The following is a 21,859-nucleotide window of genomic DNA, read 5'->3' on the forward strand; positions in this document are numbered from 1 at the left end:
ACTTATCCCAATTTCAGCTGTGCTAGAGATGTGGAAATACATCTTAAATATAGTGAGATGTGGTAGGCAAAAAATGAATAGCCAAACCCTAAGTATAAAGTGATTTTTTTAAAGTGATTCTTGATTTATCTGCCCTTCTGTATCATCAGCTCTGCTACTAGTCATTAGTATAGTTTGGACAAAATAAAGTTGACTGTATCTGCCAAATCTGTTACAAAGTAAAAGATCTGCTCAAACCAGAGTTTGATCACTTGCTGCATTGTTCAACACTCAAAGTCAAACTGCTGTTGGACTCAGGTAACATTCAAGTGTTGTAGCATATGTTGGGACAATTTGAAATAAATCATCTTTCACTCTTCCTTTGCCATATCCATAAGTTCTTTTCTGTTAAACCTGAACCGATGCCAGCCTTCTTCAGAGGAAAGATCTAAAGCCCCTCAACAAGTGTAGTAGTTACTAGAAGCCTGGTTCCAAATGACAACCATAAAGTGCATTCAGTTACATTGTCTTCTGATTGCTATCTGTTTAAAAACAAATAGAGATTACTTTTACTTGAAAGCATAGTCTTCATTAAAACATTTATTTTATTTAAGGCCAGTGTGCAAGGCACTATGTCTGTACAATACCTCCAAAAAATAATACAATAGTTAAATCTTGAACTTCTCTAAAGCTGTAAGAATAAAAAAGTCCTGTTGAGTTTTAAAAATCCAGAAGTAATTTGTAAAGTCTAAATCCTCTTCAGTTTCTTTCTTTATTCTACAGAAGTTTTTTTTAATGTTTTTATTTATTTTTGAGAGACAGCTTGAGCAGGGGAGGGTCAGAGAGAGAGGGAGACACAGAATCTGAAGCAGGCTCCAGGCTCTGAGCTAGCAGTCAGCACGGAGCCCCAGGTGGAGCTCGAACCCACGAACTGTGAGATCATGACCTGAGCCGAAGCCAGATGCTTAACCGACTGAGCCACCCAGGCACCCCAGAAGAAGTTTCTAAAAGTTTCATATGCATTTCCAAAGGACAAAAGGATCTTGTTTTTATACTGTGCTTTTTTTTCAATTGAAGTATAATTAATATGCAATATTATATTAGTTTCAGTTGTACAGTATAATGATTCAACAATTCTATATATTTCTCAGTGCTCATCAAGTTAAGTGTACTCTTAAACTGTCTTTATTTCACACATCTCTCCCACCCACTCCCCTGTGACAACCGCCAGTTTGTTCTCTGTATTTAAGAGTGTTGTTTTGTTTGACTTTTTCCCTTTGTTCACTAGTTTTGTTTCTTAAATTCTACATATGACTGAAATTATAAAGTATTTCTTTCTCTGACTTATTTCACTTAGAATTATGACTTCTAGGTGCATCCATGTTGTTGCAAATCATTCTTTATGGCTCAGAAATATTTCATTGTTTATGTATATGTGTATACATAATATATATATATATACATTCCACACTTTCTTATCCATTCATCTGTTGATGGACACATAAGTTGCTTCCATACCTTGTCTATTGTAAATAATGCTACATTAGACTTAGGGGTGCATATCTTTTTGAATTAGTATTTTCATTTTCCTTGTATAAATACTCAGTAGTGGAATTACAGTATCATATAGTAATTCCTTTTTTTTAATTTTTTGAAGAACTCCATAATGTTTTCCGCAGTGGCTATACTACTTTGTCTTCTCAACAGCAGTAAATGAGGGTTCTTTTTTTTCCTGATCCTCACCAACACTTGTTATTTCTTGTATTTTTGATTTTAGCTATTCTGACAGGTATAAAGTGATATGTCATTATGGTTTTAATTTGCATTTCCCTAATAGGAGTGATGTTGAGCATCTTTTCTTTTGTCTGTTAGCCATCTGTATGTTTTCTTTGGGAAAATATTCAGGTCCCCTGCCCACTTTTTAATTAGATTATTTGTTTTGGTATTAAGTTATATAAGTGCTTTACATTATTTTAGATATTAACCTGATATTGGATATAGCATTTGCAAATATCTTCCCCTATTCAGTAGATACCCTTTTTCTTTTGCTGATGGTTTCCTTTTATGTCTAAGAGGTTTTTTATTTTGCTATAATCTGAATAGTGTAATTTTACTTTTGTTTTCTTTGCCAGATGAGACATCTAAAATAATCTTTTTATGGCTGATATTAAATAAATTACTGCCTATGTTTTCTTCTAGGAATTTTATGGTTGAGGTCTCACATTTAGATCTTTAGTCCATTTGGAGTTTATTTTTGTGTATGACGTAAGAAAGTGGTCAAGTTTCGTAATTTTCATGTAGCTGTCCAGTTTTCCAACACCATTTGTTGAAGAGACTGTCTTTTTCCCATTGCATATTCTTGCCTCCTTTGTCATAGATTAATTTACTGTAAAAGCATGGATTTATGAATTCTGTTCAGTTCCATTGATATATGTGTTCATTTTTGTGCCAATGAAATACTGTTTTGATGATTTTGTAGTATATCTTTAAATCTGGCATTGTGATGCCTTCAGTTTTCTTCATTTTTGAGATTGTTTTTGGGTATTCAGGGTCTTCTCTGGTTCCATACATATTTTAAGATTACTTGTTCTAGGGGTGCCTGGGTGGCTCATTTGGTTAAGTGCGTGACTTCAGCTCAGGTCATGATGTCACAGTTTGTGAGTTCGAGTTCCGCATTGGGCTCTGTGCTAACAGCTCAGAGCCTGGAGCCTACTTCTGATTCTGTGTCTCCCTCTCTCTCTGACCATTTCCCGCTCACGCTCTAGATCTCCCTCCCTCAAAAATAAATAAATGTTTTTTAAAAAGATTACTTGTTCTAGTTCTGTGAGAAATGAGTTGGTATTTTGGTAAGGATTGCATTGAATTTGTAGATTGCTTTGGGTAGTATGGACATTTTAGCAATAGTGGTTCTTCCACTCCATGAGAATGGATCCCTTTTTATTTGTTTGTGTCCTCTTAAATTTCTTGCAGCAGTGGTTTATAGTTTTGGGGAGTACATTGCTCACCTCCTTGGTTAAGTTTATTCCTAGGCAGTTTACTTTTTGGTCCAATTGTCAATGGAGTTGTTTTCTTAAATTCTTTTTCTGATACTTCTTTTTTAGCATTATAGAAATGCAACAGATTCCAGTATAATAATTATATATCCTGTGATTTTGCTGAATTCATTTATCAGTTCTAGTAGTTTTTTGGTGAAGTGTTTAGGGTTTTCTCTATATATCATGTCATCTGCTAATAGTGAAAGTTTTACTTCTTCCTTACCAAGTTGGATGCCTTTTGTTTCTTGTCTGGTTTATGTGGCTAGGACTTTAGTTACTATGTTGAATAACAATGGTAATAGTAGACATCCTTGTCTTGTTTCTGATCTTCGAGGAAAAGCTCTCAGTTTTTCACCATTGAGGATGCTGTTAACTGTGGGTTTTTTATATATTTCATTTTCTAGAGGTATGTTTCCTCTAGACCTCCTTTGTGGAAAGTTTTTGTCATGAATGAATGTTGTACTTTGTCAAATGCTTTTGCTACATCTACTGAGATGATCATATGGTTTTTATTATTTCTCTTGTTAATGTGATATATCACATTGATTTGTGAATATTAGACCACACTTTCATCCATGGAATAAATTCCACTTGATCACAGGGAATAATTGTTTTAAAATGAATGGTTCTATTAGGTGTGCTAATATTGTTTGATGATTTTTGCATCTATGTTCATCAGAGATATTGGGCTTTAGTATTCTTGTTTCATAGTGTTTCTGGTTTTGATATCAGGGTAATGCTGTAGAATGAGTTTGGAAGCTTTCCTTCCTTTCAGTTTTCAGAATAGTTGAAGAACAAAAGTTATTATCTCCTCTGTAAATGTCTAATAGAATTGTTCTATAATAACATCTGATCCTAGGCTTTTGTTTGTTTGAAGTTTTTTGATTGCTGATTTAATTTCATTGCTAGTAATCAGTCTGTTCGAATTTCTATTTCTTCCTGATTCAGCTTTGGAAGGTCATATGTTTCCAGGAATTCATCCATTTATACTAGGTTGTCCAATTTGTTTCATATAGTTTTTCATATTATTCTCTTATAATCCTTAGTATTTCTGAGATATAAGTTGTTATTTCTACTTCATTTCTAATTTTATTTGTGAGCCTTCTCTCTTCTTTTTTTATTTTTTTCTTTTTTTTAATAGTTTATTGTCAAATTGGTTTCCAAATAACACCCAGTGCTTCTCTCCACAAGTGCCCCCCACCATGACCATCACCCCCTCCCTCCCTCCCCCTCCCCCTTCAGTCCATGTTTCGTTTTCAGTATTCAGTAGTCTCCCATGATGTGTCCCTCTCTCTCCCCAACTCTCTTTCCCCCTTCCTCTCCCCATGGTCCCCTGCCAGGTCTCTCCTATTAGACCTATGAATGCAAACATATGGTATCTATCCTTCTCTGCCTGACTTATTTCGCTTAGCATGACACCCTCAAGGTCCATCCAATTTGCTACAAATGGCCAGATTTCATTCTTCCTCATTGCCATGTAATACTCCATTGTATATATATATACCACATCTTCTTGATCCATTCGTCGGGTGATGGACATTTAGGCTCTTTCCATGATTTGGCTATTGTAGAAAGTGCCACTATGAACATTGCGGTACATGTGCTTCTATGCATCAGCACTTCTGAATCCTTTGGGTAAATGCCTAGCAGTGCTATTGCTGGGTCATAGGGGAGTTCTATGGATAGTTTTTTGAGGAACCTCCACACTGTTCTCCAGAGCGACTGCACCAGTTTACATTCCCACCAACAGTGTAGGAGGGTGCCTGTTTCTCCACACTCTCGCAGCATCTATATTCTCTTGATTTGTTCATTTAGCAACTCTGACCACTGTGAGGTGGTATCTCAGTGTGGTTTTGATTTGCATTTCCCTGATGATGAGTGACGCTGAGCATCGTTTCATGTGCCTGTTGGCCATCTGGATGTCCTCTTTGGAGAAGTGTCTATTCAGGTCTTCTGCCCATTTCTTCACTGGATCATTCATTTTTCGTGTATGGAGATTAGTGAGCTCCTTGTATACTTTGGATACTAGCCCTTTATCTGATATGCCACGTGCCACTATCTTTTCCCATTCTGTCAGTTGTCTATTAGTTTTTTGATGGTTTCCTTTGCCTTGCAGAAGCTTTTTATCTTGATGAGGTCCCAGTAGTTCATTTTTCTTCTTGATTCCCTGGTCTCTGGGGATGTGTCAAGGAAAAAATTGCTGCAATTGAGGTCTAGGAGGCTATTTCCTGCTTTTTTCTCAAGGGTTTTTATGGTTTCCTGTCTCACATTCAGATCCTTTATCCATTTTGAGTTTATTTTTGTGAATGGTTTCAGAAAGTGATCTAATTTCAGGGACTCTACATGAAGAGGAGCTAACAATTATAAACAATTATGCACCGAATTTGGGAGCTCCTAGATACATAAAACAATCCCAAACAGAAGCAGTCTTATCGATAAGAATATGCTAATTGCAGGGGACTTTAATACCCCACTTACAACAATGGATAGGTCAACCAGAAAAAAAATCACTAAAGAAACAATAGACCTGAACGGCACACTGGAGCAGATGGAATTTATAGATTTATTTAGAACTCTGCATCCTGACGCTAGGGAATTCACTTTCTTCTCGATTGCACGTGGCACATTCTTCAAGATTGATCACATACTGGGTCATAAAACAGCTCTCCATAAATACAAAAGAATTGAGATCATACCATGCACACTTTCAGATCACAATGCTATGAAACTCAAAATCAACCACAGGAACAAGTCTGGAAAACCTCCAAAAATGTGGAGGTTAAAAACTACCCTACTAAAGAATAATTGGTCAAATCAGGCAATTAGAGAGGTAATTAAAAAATATATGGAGACAAATGAAGATGAGACTATAGCAATTCAAACTCTCTGGGACGTAGTAAAGGCAGTCTTAAGAGGAAAGTTCATTGCAATCCAGGCCTACCTCAACAAATCAGAACCTAACAGAGCACCTACGGAAACTAGAAAGGGAGCAGCAAGAACACCCCAAAACCAGCAAAAACAAAAAGAAATAATAAAGATCAGAGCAGAATTAAACAAGATAGAAACCACAAAATCAATTGAACAGATCAATGAAACCAAGAGTTGGTTTTTTTGAAAAAATAAACAAAATTGATAAACCTCTGCCTAGGCTCCTCAGAAAAAAAAGAGAGAACACTCAAGTAGACAAAATCATGAAGGAAAATGGATCTATTACAACAGATCCCTCAGAAATACAAGCAATCATCAGAGATTACTATGACAAATTATGCCAACAAACTGGACAATCTAGAAGAAATGGACAAATTTCTAAACACACATGCACTACCAAAATTCAAACGGGAAGAGATAGAAAATCTGAACTGACCCATAACCAGTGAAGAAATTGAATCAGTTATCAAAAATCTCCCAACGAATAAAAGCCCAGGGCCAGATGGATTCTCAGGGGAATTCTACCAGACGTTTAAAGCAGAGTTAATGCCGATTCTTTTCAAGCTATTCCAAAAAATAGAAATGGAAGGAAGACTACCCGACTCATTCTATGAAGCATATATCACTCTGATTCCTAAGCCAGGCAGAGACCCAACGAAAAAAGAGAACTATAAGCCAATATCCTTAATGAATACGGATGCAAAAATACTCAACAAGATACTAGGAAATCGAATTCAACAGCATATAAAAAGTATTATCCATTATGATCAAGTGGAATTCGTTCCTGGGTTACAAGGCTAGTTCAATATTTGCAAATCCATTAATGTGATACATCTCTTCTTTTGTTAATGAGGCTGGCTAAAGGTTTATCAATTTTGTTGATCTTTTCAAAGAACTAGCTCCTGGTTTCACTTAATCTGTTCTATAACTCACTCTTTTTCTTTCTTTCTTTCTTTCTTTCTTTCTTTCTTTCTTTCTTTCTTTCTTTCTATTTCATTTATTTCTGCTGTAATCGTCATTATTTCCTTCCTTATACTGGCTTTGTGCTTTACTCTTTATGTAGCTCCTTTATGTGTAAGGTTAGGTTCTTTTTTTGAGGTTTTTCTTAGTTCTTCAAGTAGACCTATATTGGTATAATCTTTCTTCCTGAAGCAGCTTTTGCTGGATCTCAAAGATTTTGGAACATTGTGTTTTCATTTTCATTTGTCTCCATGTACCTTTTTCCCCCCTTCTTTGATTTCTTGGTTGACCCACTCATTGTTTAATGGCATATTTTTTAGCATCCCTATATTTGTGTTCTTTCCAGATTTTTTCTTGTGTTTGATTTGTAGTTTTTATGTCATTGTGGTTAGAAAAAGATTCATAATAGGTTTTAATCTTTCTGTTTATGGAGACTTTTTTTGTGGCCTAGCATATAATCTGTTCTGGAGAATGTTCCATATATACTTGAAAAGAATGTGTATTCTGCTATTTGGGGATGGAAAGTTTTGCGTATATCTGTCATTCATCTGGTCCAATATGTCACTCAAATCCATTATTTCCATATTGATTTTTCAATTGATTTGAATTTTTATTAGACTCATATATAACATGCATATAGTGTAGCAATCTTTATTAAGTTAATGGTTGATTAAATTTGAGTCCATTCTAAGAACAGTAAATTTTTATCCTCCCCTGGCATTTTATATATAATATGTCCTACTACACATCTTTTCATTTTGTGAATCCTTTGATGGATATTTATAGATACTCTTGATCTTACTGCTTTTGTGTTTTAACTTCAATATTGGTTTTATAAGTGATTCATCTATGGCTTTTATTTTGTTTGTATTTAATGCAAATTTTTTCTTTCATAATTTCTTATTCTTGATTATCACATTTTCTTCCCACTCAAAGAATCCTCTTTAATGTTTCTTGTAACACTGGTTTAGTGGTGATGAACTCCTTTAATTTTTGTTTGTCTGAGAAGCTCTTTATCTTTACTTCTATACTGAATGACAGCCTTGCTGGATAGCCATGGAATGAGTATTCTTGGTTGCAGGTTTTTTTTTTTCCTTTCATCATTTTGAATATATTATGCCACTGCTTTCTGGCCTGCAGTTTCTGCTGAAAAATCAACTGATAGTTTTATGGTGTTTCCCTTGTATGCAACTTTTCTTTTCAAATTCTCTATCACTACATTTTTTTTGCCATTTTAATTATTATGTGTGTTGGTATGGATTTCCTTGAGTTGATTTTGTTGGAGACTCTGTGCCTCCTGGGTCATGATGTGTGTTTCTTTCCCCAGATTTAGGGAAGTTTTCAACTATTATTTCTTCAAATAAATTTTCTACCCTCTTTTTCTTTTTCCTGTTCAACTTTGCTGCTTCACATTACTCTTGTTTTCCAGCTCACTGATCTGTTCTGCCTCCTCTAATCTAATGATTCTCTCTGGCTTATTTCTCATTTCAGTTATTAAATTATTCATCTGATTGGTTCTTTTTATTTTTTTAATATCTTGTTGAAGTTATCCCTGAGAATTTCTACTTTTCTCAAGTCCAATATCTTTTTCCTTAAAATTTTTAATTTTTTAAATTTATTTTTAAGAGATAGAGAGAGACAGCATGAGCAGAGGAGGGTCAGAGAGAGAGGGAGACACAGAATCTGAAGAGAGGCTCCAGGGTCTGAGCTAGCTGACAGCACAGAGCGTGATGCGGGGCCTGAACTCACAAACCACAAGATCATGACATGAGCTGAAGTCGAACGCTCAACCAACTGAGCCACCCAGGTGCCCCTCTAAAGTCCAATATCTTTATGACCATTAGTTTGAATTCATTATCAGGAAACTTATCTCAATTTCATTTAGCTCTTTTGCTATGGTTTTGTCGTGTTCTTTCATTTTGTATATATTCCTATGTTTTATTTTGTCTCTCTGTTTATATGTATTAGGAAAGTCAGTTATATCTCCTAATCTTGAATGTAGTGAGTGGCCTTACAAAGAAGTCGTCCCATGGCCCCTGTAGCACAATGTCCCCTCTTCACCAGAACCAGGTGCTTCATGGATATCCTCTATGTGGTTGTGTATGCCCCACTGTTGTGGCTAAACCTTATTTGCATTCAGTCCAGTTGGCTGCAATGGCCCACTTTGAATATAATGGGCCATGTTTGGTCCTGAGCTGTTAAGGGGACATTCTGTGGCTACAGTGGACTTATAGTTGGCCACTGTCAGGAGTAAGATCACATGCCTGTCCTAAGCCCAGTTTGCTAGGGCTGAGGTCATGTCAAACTGCAGAGTGTTGACCCTGTGTTGTCTCCTGAGAGGCCTGTTTTGGTGGGCATAGGCTGCAGACAAATCAGATGCCTGTCCCCAGTTTTTTTCTTAGGGCTCTGGTAGCATCAACCTGCAAGATGTTCTCCCTGCCTTGTACCCTGAGAGGCTTTTGTTGGGGAGCAAGGCTGGCAGACCAGATGCCTGTCCCCAATCTGCTATAGCTACAGTGGCACCAAGGTGCAGGACTCTCTCCCTTTGCTGCCCCTGAGAGACTTTTGTTGGTGGACAGGGTTAGTTACCAGCTCAGATCCCTACCCCCAGGACATCTTCTGGTGTTCCTGATACACTAATCAGCAGGGCACTCTCTTTGCACTGCCAGTTATAAGGTTTGGCTCCTTAGGGCTACAGTTGAACTGATGTCTGTGGTTATCTTTCCTTTCCCCAGGGCAGGAGCCATTTTGGACTGGTACAGGTCACTGCCAGAGCTGCTGGAATAAGACCTGGCAGGAGCTGCTTTGGAGGGAAAACTGCTGAGTGGAGCAGGTTGGGTGGATTGGATCCACAGTAAAATCTTGGGTGGGATGCAAGGTATTCTTAAGGTAGATGTAGTGTACCCCCTGTTACCTGCAAGTATCCAGCTATCTAAGTTGGGGAGTAGGTGGGGGGGTGGTATAGGGTGTGGAGATAAATGTTCCCACCAGCTCTTTATATATATATAGTTTATTGTCAAATTGGTTTCCATATAACACCCAGTGTTTTTCCCCACAAGTGCCCCCCTCCATGAACATCACCCCCTTACACCCCTCCCCCTCCCCCCTCAGCCCTCGGTTCGTTGTCAGTATTCAATAGTCTCTTAGGTTTTGCGTCCCTCTCCCTAACTCTCTTCCCCCCTTCCCCTCCCCATGGTCCTCCATTAGGTTTTGCCTGTTAGACCTATGAGTGCAAACATATGGTATGTGTCATTTTCTGACTTATTTCCTTTTTAGCATGACACCCTCAAAGTCCATCCACTTTGCTACAAATGGCCAGATTTCATTCTTCCTCATTGACATTTAATACTCCATTGTATATATATACCACATCTTCCTGATCCATTCATCAGGTGATGGACATTTAGGCTCTTTCCATGATTTGGCTATTGTAGAAAGTGCCACTATGAACATTGGGGTACATGTGCTCCTATGCATCAGCACTTCTGTATCCTTTGGGTAAATCCCTAGCAGTGCTATTACTGGGTAATAGGGGAGTTCTATCAATAGTTTTTTGAGGAACCTCCACACTGTTTTCCAGAGTGGCTGCACCAGTTTACATTCCCACCAACAGTGTAGGAGGGTGCCCGTCTCTCCACATCCTCGCCAGCATCTATAGTCTCTTGATTTGTTCATTTCAGCCACTCTGGCCAGTGTGAAATAGTATCTCAGTGTGGTTTTGATTTATATTTCCCTGATGATGAGTGACGCTGAGCATCATTTCATGTGCCTGTTGGCCATCTGGATGTCCTCTTTGGAGAAGTGTCTGTTCAGGTCTTCTGCCCATTTCTTCACTGGATTATTCATTTTTCAGGAATAGAGTTTAGTGAGTTGCTTGTAGATTTTGGATACTAGCCCTTTATCAGATATGCCATTTACCACTATATTTTCCCATTCTGTCAGTTTCCTGTTAGTTTTTTGATGGTTTCCTTTGCCTTGCAGAAGCTTTTTATCTTGATGAGGTCCCAATAGTTCATTTTTGTTCTTGATTCCCTGGCTTTTGGGGATGTGTCAAGGAGGAAATTGCTGCCATTGAGGTCAAGGAGGCTGTTTCCTATTTTCTCCTCTAGGGTTTTTATGGTTTCCTGTCTCACATTCAAGTCCTTTATCCATTTTGAGTTTATTTTTGTGAATGGTGTAAGACAGTGGTCTAATTTTATTCTTCTACATGTTGCTGTCAAGCTCTCCCAGTACCACCTGTTGAAGAGGCTATCGTTTTTCCATTGGATACTTTTTCCTGATTTGTCCAAGATTAATTGGCCATACACTTGTGGGTTCAGGTCTGGGCTCTCTACTCTATTCCCTTGGTCCATGTGTCTGTTTTTGTGCCAATACCATACTGTCTTGATGATGACAGCTTTGTAGTAGAGGCTAAAGTCTGGGATTGGGATGCCTCCCCTTTTGGTTTTCTTCTTCAATATTACTTTGGCTATTCGGGGCCTTTTGTGGTTCCATACGAATTTTAAGGTAGTTTGTTCTAGATTTGAGAAGAATGCTGGTGCAACATTGATGGGGATTGCATTGAATGTGTAAATTGCTTTTGGTAATAATGACTTTTTAACAATGTTAATTCTTCCCATCCATGAGCACGGAATGATTTTCATTTCTTGGTGTCTTCTTTAATTTCCTTCATAAGTCTTCTATAGTTTTCAGCATACAGGTCTTTTAAATCTTTGGTTAGGTTTATTCCTAGGTATTTCATGATTTTTTGTGTATTTGTGAATGGGATCCATTTCTTTATTTCTCTTTCTGTTGCTTCATTTTTGGTGTAATAAGAATGCAACCGATTTCTGTACATTGATTTTGTACCTGCAACTTTACTGAATTCATGGATCAATTCTAGTAGGTTTCTGGTGGAGTCAGTCGGGTTTTCCATGAAGAGTATCATGTCATCTGTGAAAAGTGAAAGTTTGATTTCTTTGTCGATTCTGATGCCTTTTATTTCCTTTTGTTGTCTTATTGCTGATGCTCAGGAAGACGTAAGAATTATAAACATCTATGCACCGAATTCTGGAGCTCCCAAATACATAAAAGAACTAATCATGAACAGAAGCAGTCTTATTGATAAGAATGTGCTAATTGCAGGGGACTTTAATACCCCACTTACAACAATGGATAGGTCAACCAGACAAAAAGTCACTAAAGAAACAATGGACCTGAATGGCACACTGAAGCAGATGGAATTAATAGATATATTTAGAGCTCTGCATCCTGATGCTAGGGAATTCACTTTTCTCGAGTGCACATGGCACATTCTCCAAGATTGATCACATACTGGATCATAAAACAGCCCTCCATAAATACAAAAGAATTGAGATCATACCATGCACACTTTCAGATCACAATGCTATGAAACTTGAAATAAACCACAGGAAGAAGTCTGGAAAACCTCCAAAAATATGGAGGTTAAAAACTCCCCTACTGGAGAATGATTGGGTGATCCAGGCAACCAGAGAGGAAATTAAAAAATATATGGAAAGAAATGAAAATGAGAATATAACAATCCAAACTCTCTGGGATGCAGCAAAGCCGTCCTAAGAGGAAAGTTCATTGCAATCCAGGCCTATCTCAACAAACTAGAAAAAGCACAAACTCAAAACCCACCAGCTCTTTTATACTTGGAGTAGTCTCCCAAAGAGCTCTTCCCCTCTAGCACGTATTCTGAAATTTCTAAATAAACCTTGGATACCTCAGGCACTTTTCCCACTTCTGCTTCTATGCTGTGTCTTGGTGAGATTTTTATGCTGTCTCTTTAAGGCTGGGGATTCTGTTTCCTATTTCTCTCTTTCTCTCAGTGCTAAGCCCTCTGATTACTAAAGTTCCTAGAGTTAATCCCAGCTGCTTGTAAAAACTCAGGAAGTTAAGTCCCATGGTTTTCATAGTCAAATGCTAGGGAGACTTGTCTCCAGTGCATATTCCCCCATGCCTGGACTCCTTTCTATGTGGTTGTGGTATCCCTCTCATTTATATTTAATCTCCCCAGGAATTTGGTTTCTGATCTTATCTCTGCCTGTCTCATCATTTTCAATGTGGTCTTTTTGAATAACTGTGGGAAGTCTGTTCTGCTAGTCTTTGGGTCATTTTCTGGGTTGGTTGCACTGACGTGGCTGTTATCTACGTGTGTTCCTGGGCTGAAGAGAGCTTAGGAGATTCCCATTCCTCCAATGTTTATAAGTTGTTTTTATTTTAGTTGTATATTAATACCATGGACCTATATTATGGGTAAAATTTCCTTCTAATCACCCTTTTGCTAACTTCTGCCATATACCAGAGGTATATAGTGTGGTTGTGGATTACATAGAAATCAATTTTTTACATATAATTCAAATATAATTTATATGAGTATCTGATTTGAAGATCTAGTTTAATTGAAATAAAAAGAATAAGTACATTTTGAGGTTTTATTCAGGTGAGATATATTATCTAATTTACACCCTATTAAGTAATATTTAATGAAGAATAAGCATATATACCAGTAATAAAAGCTAAATATATACCAATACTAAATGTGATACATACCTGACTTAACTTTGTCAGCATTTCAGGTCCAATACCTAGACCTTTTAAATAGATAATAGAAAATGAACCATGGGTTGAAAAAATCCACTTAACATCATTATTTACTTTAATCTTAAGTAAAATCTAAAACCTGCATCTGGTCATTATATATTCTTAATAGCTTGTATTGAAATTCAACTCATGAATGTTTTAAAAATCTTTTTCCTAACTGTAATGTGGTTCCAACAGTAATAGAAAAGATTTTGGATTTATTTTAAAGATTGGTAAAGCAAAAATGAGTCCCTGTCACTATCATAATATACTATATTTCTTACTCACTTTTAGACAAAACAACCCAAAATATAAAAGCATTTTTTAAAATAAAAGTAAAGCTATGATAATTTGGCTTTCTTCAAGCCTTGATGGGAACTCATAAAGTATTTTCCTAATGTGTGATTGAGTTTTTACCATATGTAAGGATAACTAGGATCGTGATCAGGTTCATGAAATAGAAGTGATTACGTAAACTAACTTAAACACCATATTTATACTAAAATCCTACCTCTACTTCTTAAAATATGCCATTTTAATTTTAATCTATAATATATAAGTGTAGCTTAACCTTGGTAACCTTGTGTGACATAAAAGTCCTCTAGGTAAAGTAACTTGCCAATCCAGGGGTCGTATGTAAAGTAGTACCTGGCAAATCCAATAGTCACTTTGCCTAGAAAAGAGAAGAGAGGGTACAACGAAGTTAATGCTCTAAATCTTACAGTGTTATGGGGCACCTGGGTGACTCAGTCATTTAAGCGTCTGGTTTTGGCTCAGGTCATGATCTCATGGTTTGTGGGTTAAAGCCCCGCATCAGGTTCTGTGCTGACAGCTAGCTCAGAGCCTGGAGCCTGCTTCAGATTCTGTATCTCCCTTTCTCTCTGACCCTCCCCTGATCGCGCTGTCTCTGTCTCTCAAAAAATAAATAAAAAACATTTAAAAATTGTTTTAAAATCTTACAGTGTTCTTTCCTCAGAAATTAAATAGCTTAATGTTTTCTTTAGCTATTAAACTAATAAAAGCTTACTGGACAAAATTTCAATATAAAAATATATAATGTAGGTTTAAGTCCCTTATAACACAGTCCTTAAAAGATAAGCCATCTTTTAACAATGTAGAGTATATTCTTCCAAGTTTTTCTATGTATATACAAATATAAATACATACTACACATTTTCTTTAAAAATCTGAGTTTATATACTTATATTCTTCTACTCTCTTTAATAGTAATTATATGCTATCAAACTGTTCTTCATTTTCAGGGTAGAGAAAGTATACTCCAGATTAAATTGTAGAAGGAAGATTTCTTTTACCTGATGTTTTTTGTTGATTGTGTTCTTCTGCAATCAGGTAGTAGAAAATAGGATTGTCCCCTAAGCCATCCCTGGGTAAATCTGAAATGTTAATTCATCTATATGTTAGAAAGTTTATAGTAGAGAAAAGGAAGATGGTAGAGTAGGCATCACCAAGAATTCATCTCTTCACCTATACAACTGTACTGGCAGAATCTGAAGTGAGTATATTGGAACTAGAGCTTATTTGAATACTTAAAACTTTCAGAGGACAGCTTGGCTGGTAAATTACAGTTAATTTTGGGCAAACTCAGCCATAGCCCGCTGGTGGCTTCCAAGCCTCCCCTGTCCCCCTTGCCTCATGCCAGCAGGTGTAGGGACAGCAACTTGAATTTCTGAGTGTTTTGCTACAGCCTGGATAGGCATTAGGAAACTTATCTTCCAAATATTGGAGTTCTGTGTCCTTATCATGGATTGCTACTCTGAATGCTGAGAATAGAGGTTTGAAGTTGGCCACCTTTCTTCCAACCTCTACCGACTAAACCAGCTTCCAGATGTAAAAGGAGCCACACCTGTTTTGTTTGACATTCAAAACCAACCACATATACAGAGAATCTAGATAGCTATCATACATGACAAGGGAAAGACTTCTGAACACTGTAAGCATTTATATCAGGCTGATCTCTGACACAGAGACACCCAAAACAATTAAAAACAAATGAAACAGCCATCCCTGGGAAAGAAGAGAATTTTATTTCCAGCGTTAATATAGTATAAGCTTCAAATGTCCAGTTTTCAACAACAAATCACAAGGCGTACAAAGAAATTGGAAAGTATGCCCCATTGAAAAGAATGAAGTAAATAAATAGAAAACATACTTGAGGAAGGCCCAGATGTACAGTTAGACCAAGACAAAAACAACTATCTTAAGGATGCTCAAAGGGCTAAAGGAAAGACATGCACAAAAACAGGAAAAAAATATATGAACAAAATATCAATAACAAAATACAAATTGTAAAAAAGAATCTCCAACAAAAATTCTAAAGCTGATAAGTATAATAACTGAAATGAATAATTCACTGTAGAGGATCAAAATCAGAACTCTGCTAGCAGAAGGCAAAATTCAGTGAATTTGAATATAGGATAATTGAAATTACCAAGTCAGTAATAGAAAAACAATGAAGAAAAGTAAACAGCCAAAGGTCTTTGTGGAACACTCTAGCTGTCCAGCATACACAGTATAAGATTCTCAGAAGGATGAGAGAGAGAGAAAGAGTAAAAAACAATATTTGAAGAAATGATGGATGAAAACTTTCCAAATTTGAATCAAGAAATGAATCTACAAATCCAAGAAGCTTAACAACTCCAAGCAGTATAAATGCAAAAAGATCAACACCAAGACACATTATAATGAAACTGCTGATCGCTTCTCGGCCTTTTGGCTAAGATCGAATGTAGTATAATGAAACTGCTGAAAGCCTAAAAGAAAATCTTGAAGACAGCAAGAGAGAAGTATCTTGTCACATACAATGGATCATCAATAGGATCATCTTTTTTTCTAAAAAAAAAAAAAAAATCAGTGTTTATTTATCTTAGAGAGAAAGACACACAGAGTGCAAGGGTGGAGGGGCAGAGAGAGAGGGGAAAACAGAATCCGATGCAGGCTCCAGGCTCCAAGCTGTCAGTACAGAGCCTGACACAGGTCTTGAACTCATAAACTGCAAGATCATGACCTAAGCTGAAGTTGGACGCTTAACTGACTGAGCTACTCAGGCACTCCAATAAGATTATCTTCTGACTTCTCATCTGAAACCTTGGAAACCAGAAGGCAGTAAATTGATCTATTCAAAGTGCTGGAGGGAACCTGTCAACTGAGAATTTTGTCTCCACCAAAACTGTCCTTCAAAAATGAGGGAGAAATTGAGACATCCCCAGATCACCGCCAAAGCAAACAAACCAACCTGAGGGATTTCCTTATCACTAGGCATGCCCTGGATAAAATGCTAAAGGGAGTTCTTTAGGTTGACATGAAAGAAAGCTAGATAGTAACTCAAAATCAGATGAAGAAATAAAGGCACCTAGTTTAAGGTAAACTCATGAACAATTTTAAGGAAAAACTAGAGTTATTTTCATTTTGTTTGTAACTCCACTTTCATCTTCTATATGATTGAAAGACAACTGCATAAAATTACTAATATATGTTATTGGGTCCAGTCTATGAAGATGCAGTCTCTAACATCAGTAACAGAAAAGAGGGATATGGAAACTTATAAGAAGAGTTTTTGTATGCCATTGGAATTAGGCTAGTATACATTCAAATTAGATTTTTATAACTTTAGGATGTTAAATGTAATCCCAGTAATAACCACAAAGAAAATAGTTATAAAATATACACATAAGGAACCGAGAAGGGAATCAAAACATTTCAATACAAAAATCAACAAAACACAAGGTGAAAATGAGGAACAAAATGCTGTATGGCATATAGAAAATAGCAAAATGGCAGAAGTCACTCCTCAGTGATTACTTTAAGTGGTCTAATCAAAAGACAGAGTTTAGGGGCGCCTGGGTGGCTCAGTCGGTTGAGCGTCTGACTTCGGCTCAGGTCATGATCTCACAGTTCATGGGTTCGAGCCCTGCATCTGTGCTGGCAGCTCAGAGCCTGGAGCCTGCTTCCGATTCTGTGTGTGTGTCTCTCTCTGCCTCTCTCCTGCTCATAATCTGTCTCTCTCTGTCTCTCAAAAAAAATAAATGTTTAAAAAGATTTAAAAAAACAAAAGACAGAGTTTAGCAGAATGGATTAAAAAATATTCAAATATATGCTGTCTATAGGAGATTCACTTTAGATTAAACACACACATAGTTTGACCGTGAAATAATGGAAAAAGATATTTCATGCAAATAGTAACCAAGAGAAAGCTGAGGTGGCTGTACTAATAACAGACCCAATAGATTTTAAGGTAAAAACTGTTAGAAGAAACAAAGAAGGAGGGTATATAATAATAAAAGAGTCGATTTACCAAGAAGATATAACAATTGTAAACATTATGTACCAATTATGGCTCTAAAATATATGAAGCAAATATAGACAGAATTGAAGATAGAAAAAGATAGCTCTACAATAATAGTAGGAAACTTCAATACTTCAATTTCAATAATGTACTGAACAACCAGACAGACGATGAATAATTTACTAGATCATTTGAAAAATACTGATCAAATGGACCTAAAAGAAATATAAGTACACTCCATCCAACACAACATAATGTACATTTTTCTTAAGTGCACATGGAAGTTTCTATAGGATAGACTATATGTTAGGCCACAAACAAGTCAATAAATTTTGAAAGATTAAAATCATACAAAATATCTTTTCAATGAAACTAGAAATCAACAGCAGAAGCAAACTATAAAAATCGCCAGGGGGAGCGGAGGAGGGAGAGAGAGTTGGGGAGAGAGAGGGATGCAAACTTGAGAGACTATTGAATGCTGAGAATGAACTGAGGGTTGAGGGGGAAGGGGGAGGGGGGAAAAGAGGTGGTGGTGATGGTGGAGGGCACTTGAGGGGAAGAGCACTGGGTGTTGTATGGAAAACAATTTGACAATAAAATATTATGGGGAAAAAAAAAGAAATTAATGCACTCTTAACCAATAGGTCAAAGAAGAAATGGCAAGTGAAATTAGAAAACAGAGAGGAATGAAAATGAAAATACAACATATGAAAGTTGTGGAATGCAGTAAAAGTAGTGCTTAGAAACTTACAGCTATAACTGCATACATTTAAAAATGAAAAGATGTCAAAGAATAACCTAACCTTATGCCTTACATAACTAGAAAAAGGGAGAAAACTAGCCTGAAGCTAGCAGAAGGGAAGTAATAATAAAATTTAGAACAGATATAAACAAAATATAGAAGTACAATAGAGAAAAATCAATAAAACTAAAAGTTGGTTCTTTGACAATATCAACAAATTGAAAATAAAACTGACAAAAACACAGAAGATGCAAGAATTAAAATTAGAAATAAAACATTACTACTAGCCTTACAGAGATTTTTAAAAAAAGATTATACTTTCATACTACGAATTGAACACCAACAAATTAGATAACCTAGAAGAAATGAATACATTCCTTGAAAATTACAAATGACCTAGACTTATTCAAGAAAAGACAAAATTTGAGCAGACCTAAAACAAGAGTTTGAGTCAGTAACTAAAAATTTCAAGAAAGAAAAGTCAGGGACCATGAGGTGGTTTTGCTGGTGAATTCTATCAAACATTTAAAGAAGAATTAATACAATCCTCAAACTCTTCAAAAAAGTTTGAAGAGAAAGAAAGATGTCCTAACTCATTCTATGAAGTCAGTATTACTTTGATATCAAAGACAGATAAAGACATTACAGGAGAACAAAAACACACACCAGTATCCATCATTAATATAGATGCAAAGATGGAGCACCTGGATGGCTCAGACAGTTACGTGTCCAGCTCTTGGTTTTGGCTCAGGTTATGATCTCGTGGTTTGTGAGTTTGAGCCTCACATTGGGCTCCTCTCTGACAGTGCAGAGCCTGGTTGGGATTCTCTCTCTTTCCCTCGCTCTCTGCCCCTCTCCTGCTTGTGTGTTCTCTCTTAAAATTAATAAATAAACTTTATATATGTAAATCCAAAGATCCTCAACAAAGTATAAGCAATCTTAACCCAACATGATAGTAAAAGAATCATTCACCATGACTCATGACCAAGTGTGATTTATCGTAAGAATCAAAGGATGGTTCAACATAAGAAAATCAATCTATATAACATATAATATTAACAGAATAAAAGGAAAAAAATACATGAACACCTTAATTGATGCACAAAATGCATTTGACAAAACACAACAGCCTTTCATGACAAAAGCCCTCAGAAATTTAGGAAGAGAAGAAAATTTCTCAACATAATAAAGTATACTTATTTTTAAAAAATAGTCAACTTCATGCTCAATGGTGAATGGCTTAAAGCATTCCTCCAAGATTAAGAACAAGATAAAATACCCACTTTAACTGCAGAAAGTTATACCCAGAACTATTAGAAACAGAAATAAAAGCTATTTAAATTAGAAAAGAAGAAAAAAAGTGAAAAGAGGGAAACAAACCATAAGAGAATCTTAATGATAGAGAACAAAGTATGGGTTGAAGGAGGTGGGTGGGAGATGAGCTAGATGGGAGATGGGTACTAAGGAGTGTGATGAGCACTGAGTGTTGTATATAAGGGATGAATCAATGAATTCTACTCCTGAAACCAATATTGTGGTTTATGTTAACTAAAATTTAAATTTAAAAAACTGAGGAAAACAATAAATTAGAAAGAGGTAAAATGTTCTCTGCAGATGACAAAAATCCTACTGATAAAAAAGTCCCAGAGAATCCAAGAGAATGCTACTTTATAGCTAATAAAGGAATTCAGCAAAGTTTTGGGCTGTAAAATCAACAAAATTTTGTTTTTGTTCACCAAAGAGCAAACTAAAAGGTAAACTAAGAAAGCAATTCCCTTTACAATAGCCCCTAAAATAAATGCCTAGGGATAAATATAACCAAAGAGGTGAAATATTTGTGTGTTGAAAACTACAAAAACATTATTGAAAGAAAAAAACCTAAATAAATTAAAAAGCATCTTGTGTTCATAGATAAGACTTAACAGTGTTAAGATATCAGTACTACTCAAAGTGACTTAAAGATTTGATGCAATCCCTATCAAAATTCCAAAATTTCAGAAATGGTAAAACCAATCCTGAAGTTCATTTGGAATTCCAAGTGTATAATCTTATATGCTTTAATCATCTTTGTTTATATTTCCTTCCTAAAGAATTCTAATTCATTATAAAACACTAGTCTATCCCTTTAATGTTACAGGGTATAAAATGTAGTAAATATCTTAAAAATAATTTGTCATTTTGTGTTTATCCATTTCATCCTATCAAGCTACTACCAACATATTTGGCATCAAGTTTACTTTCTTTGACCAATTACACTTCTCATTCTACATTTTGAAAATTAGTTGAAGTCTATTGCAGCCATAAAGATGCAAAATCTTTGAATTATCAATTTCATGCTATAAAAATGGGGAAAATATAAAATAGTGGCTCAGTGACAAAGCTATCAATATTATCTACATATGCAGGACATGTGTAGATAATATTAACGGCATCATCTTTGTGTAACAAGGACAGGATATTCAGCGTATCTAGGTACAAATAATATATGTGCATACATTATGCCATGTTTTTTTTAGTCTCTGAAAACACTATATAGTATCTTACCCATTACTGTTAACTTCACTGCATACAGCATATTTTCACAGGAAGCCAATTGCTGTCAAAGTGCAAAAAACTTTTAGTTTATGGTTTAGTAACAAATTCTTTTTTTAAATAATTTTTTAAGTTTTTTTTTTTTTTTTTTTTGAGAGAGAAAATGAGCAGAGGAGCAGTGGAAAGAGAGACAGAATCCCAAGCAGTCTCTGCACGGTCAGCGTGGAACTCAATCTGGGGCTCAAACTCACAAACCTGTGAGATCATGACATGAATTGAAACCAAGAGTTGGATGTTTAATTGACTGAGCCACCCAAGCGCCCCAACAAATTCTTTTTTTTAATGGTTTTATTTATCTTGAGAGAGAGAGAGAGAGAGAGAGAGAGAGGGAGGGAGAGAGAGAGAGAGAGAGGGAGGGAGGGAGGGAGGGAGGGAGAGAGAGAGAGAGAGAGAGAGAGAGAGAGAGAGAGAGAGAGAGAGAGAGGGAGAGAGAGAGAGAGAGAGAGAGAGAGAGAACAGGGTAGGGTCAGAGAGAGAAGGAGTCACAGGATCTGAAGACAGACTCCAGGCTCTGAGCTAGAGGTCAGCACAGAGCCCGATGCGGGGCATGAACCCAGGAACCGTGAGATCACGACCTGAGCTGAAGTCGGACGCCCAACAGATTGAGCCACCCAGGCGCCCCGACAAATTCTTAAGATAATAATTATGATGGAGCACCTGATTACTCGGTTAAGCATCCAACTCTTGATTTCAGCTCAGGTCATGATCTCATGGTGGTGAGATTGAGCCTGG

The 21,859-nt window shown here is 36.4% G+C and overlaps 1 protein-coding gene across 1 annotated transcript in view; it reads right to left on the reverse strand.

Annotated features, from left to right (window-relative positions):
• Positions 1-350: 350 nt before the first annotated feature.
• SATL1 (spermidine/spermine N1-acetyl transferase like 1) overlaps positions 351-21,859 on the reverse strand; it is a 23,935-nt gene continuing 2,426 nt past the window's right edge. The window contains 5 exon segments of the mRNA XM_029929668.1: positions 351-521; positions 13,461-13,501; positions 14,062-14,163; positions 14,804-14,884; positions 21,080-21,131. Coding sequence (XP_029785528.1) covers positions 351-521; positions 13,461-13,501; positions 14,062-14,163; positions 14,804-14,884; positions 21,080-21,131 — 447 coding nt within the window.

Source organism: Suricata suricatta, chromosome X (assembly GCF_006229205.1).
Source record: "Suricata suricatta isolate VVHF042 chromosome X, meerkat_22Aug2017_6uvM2_HiC, whole genome shotgun sequence".
In the NCBI taxonomy this organism is placed as follows: domain Eukaryota; kingdom Metazoa; phylum Chordata; class Mammalia; order Carnivora; family Herpestidae; genus Suricata; species Suricata suricatta.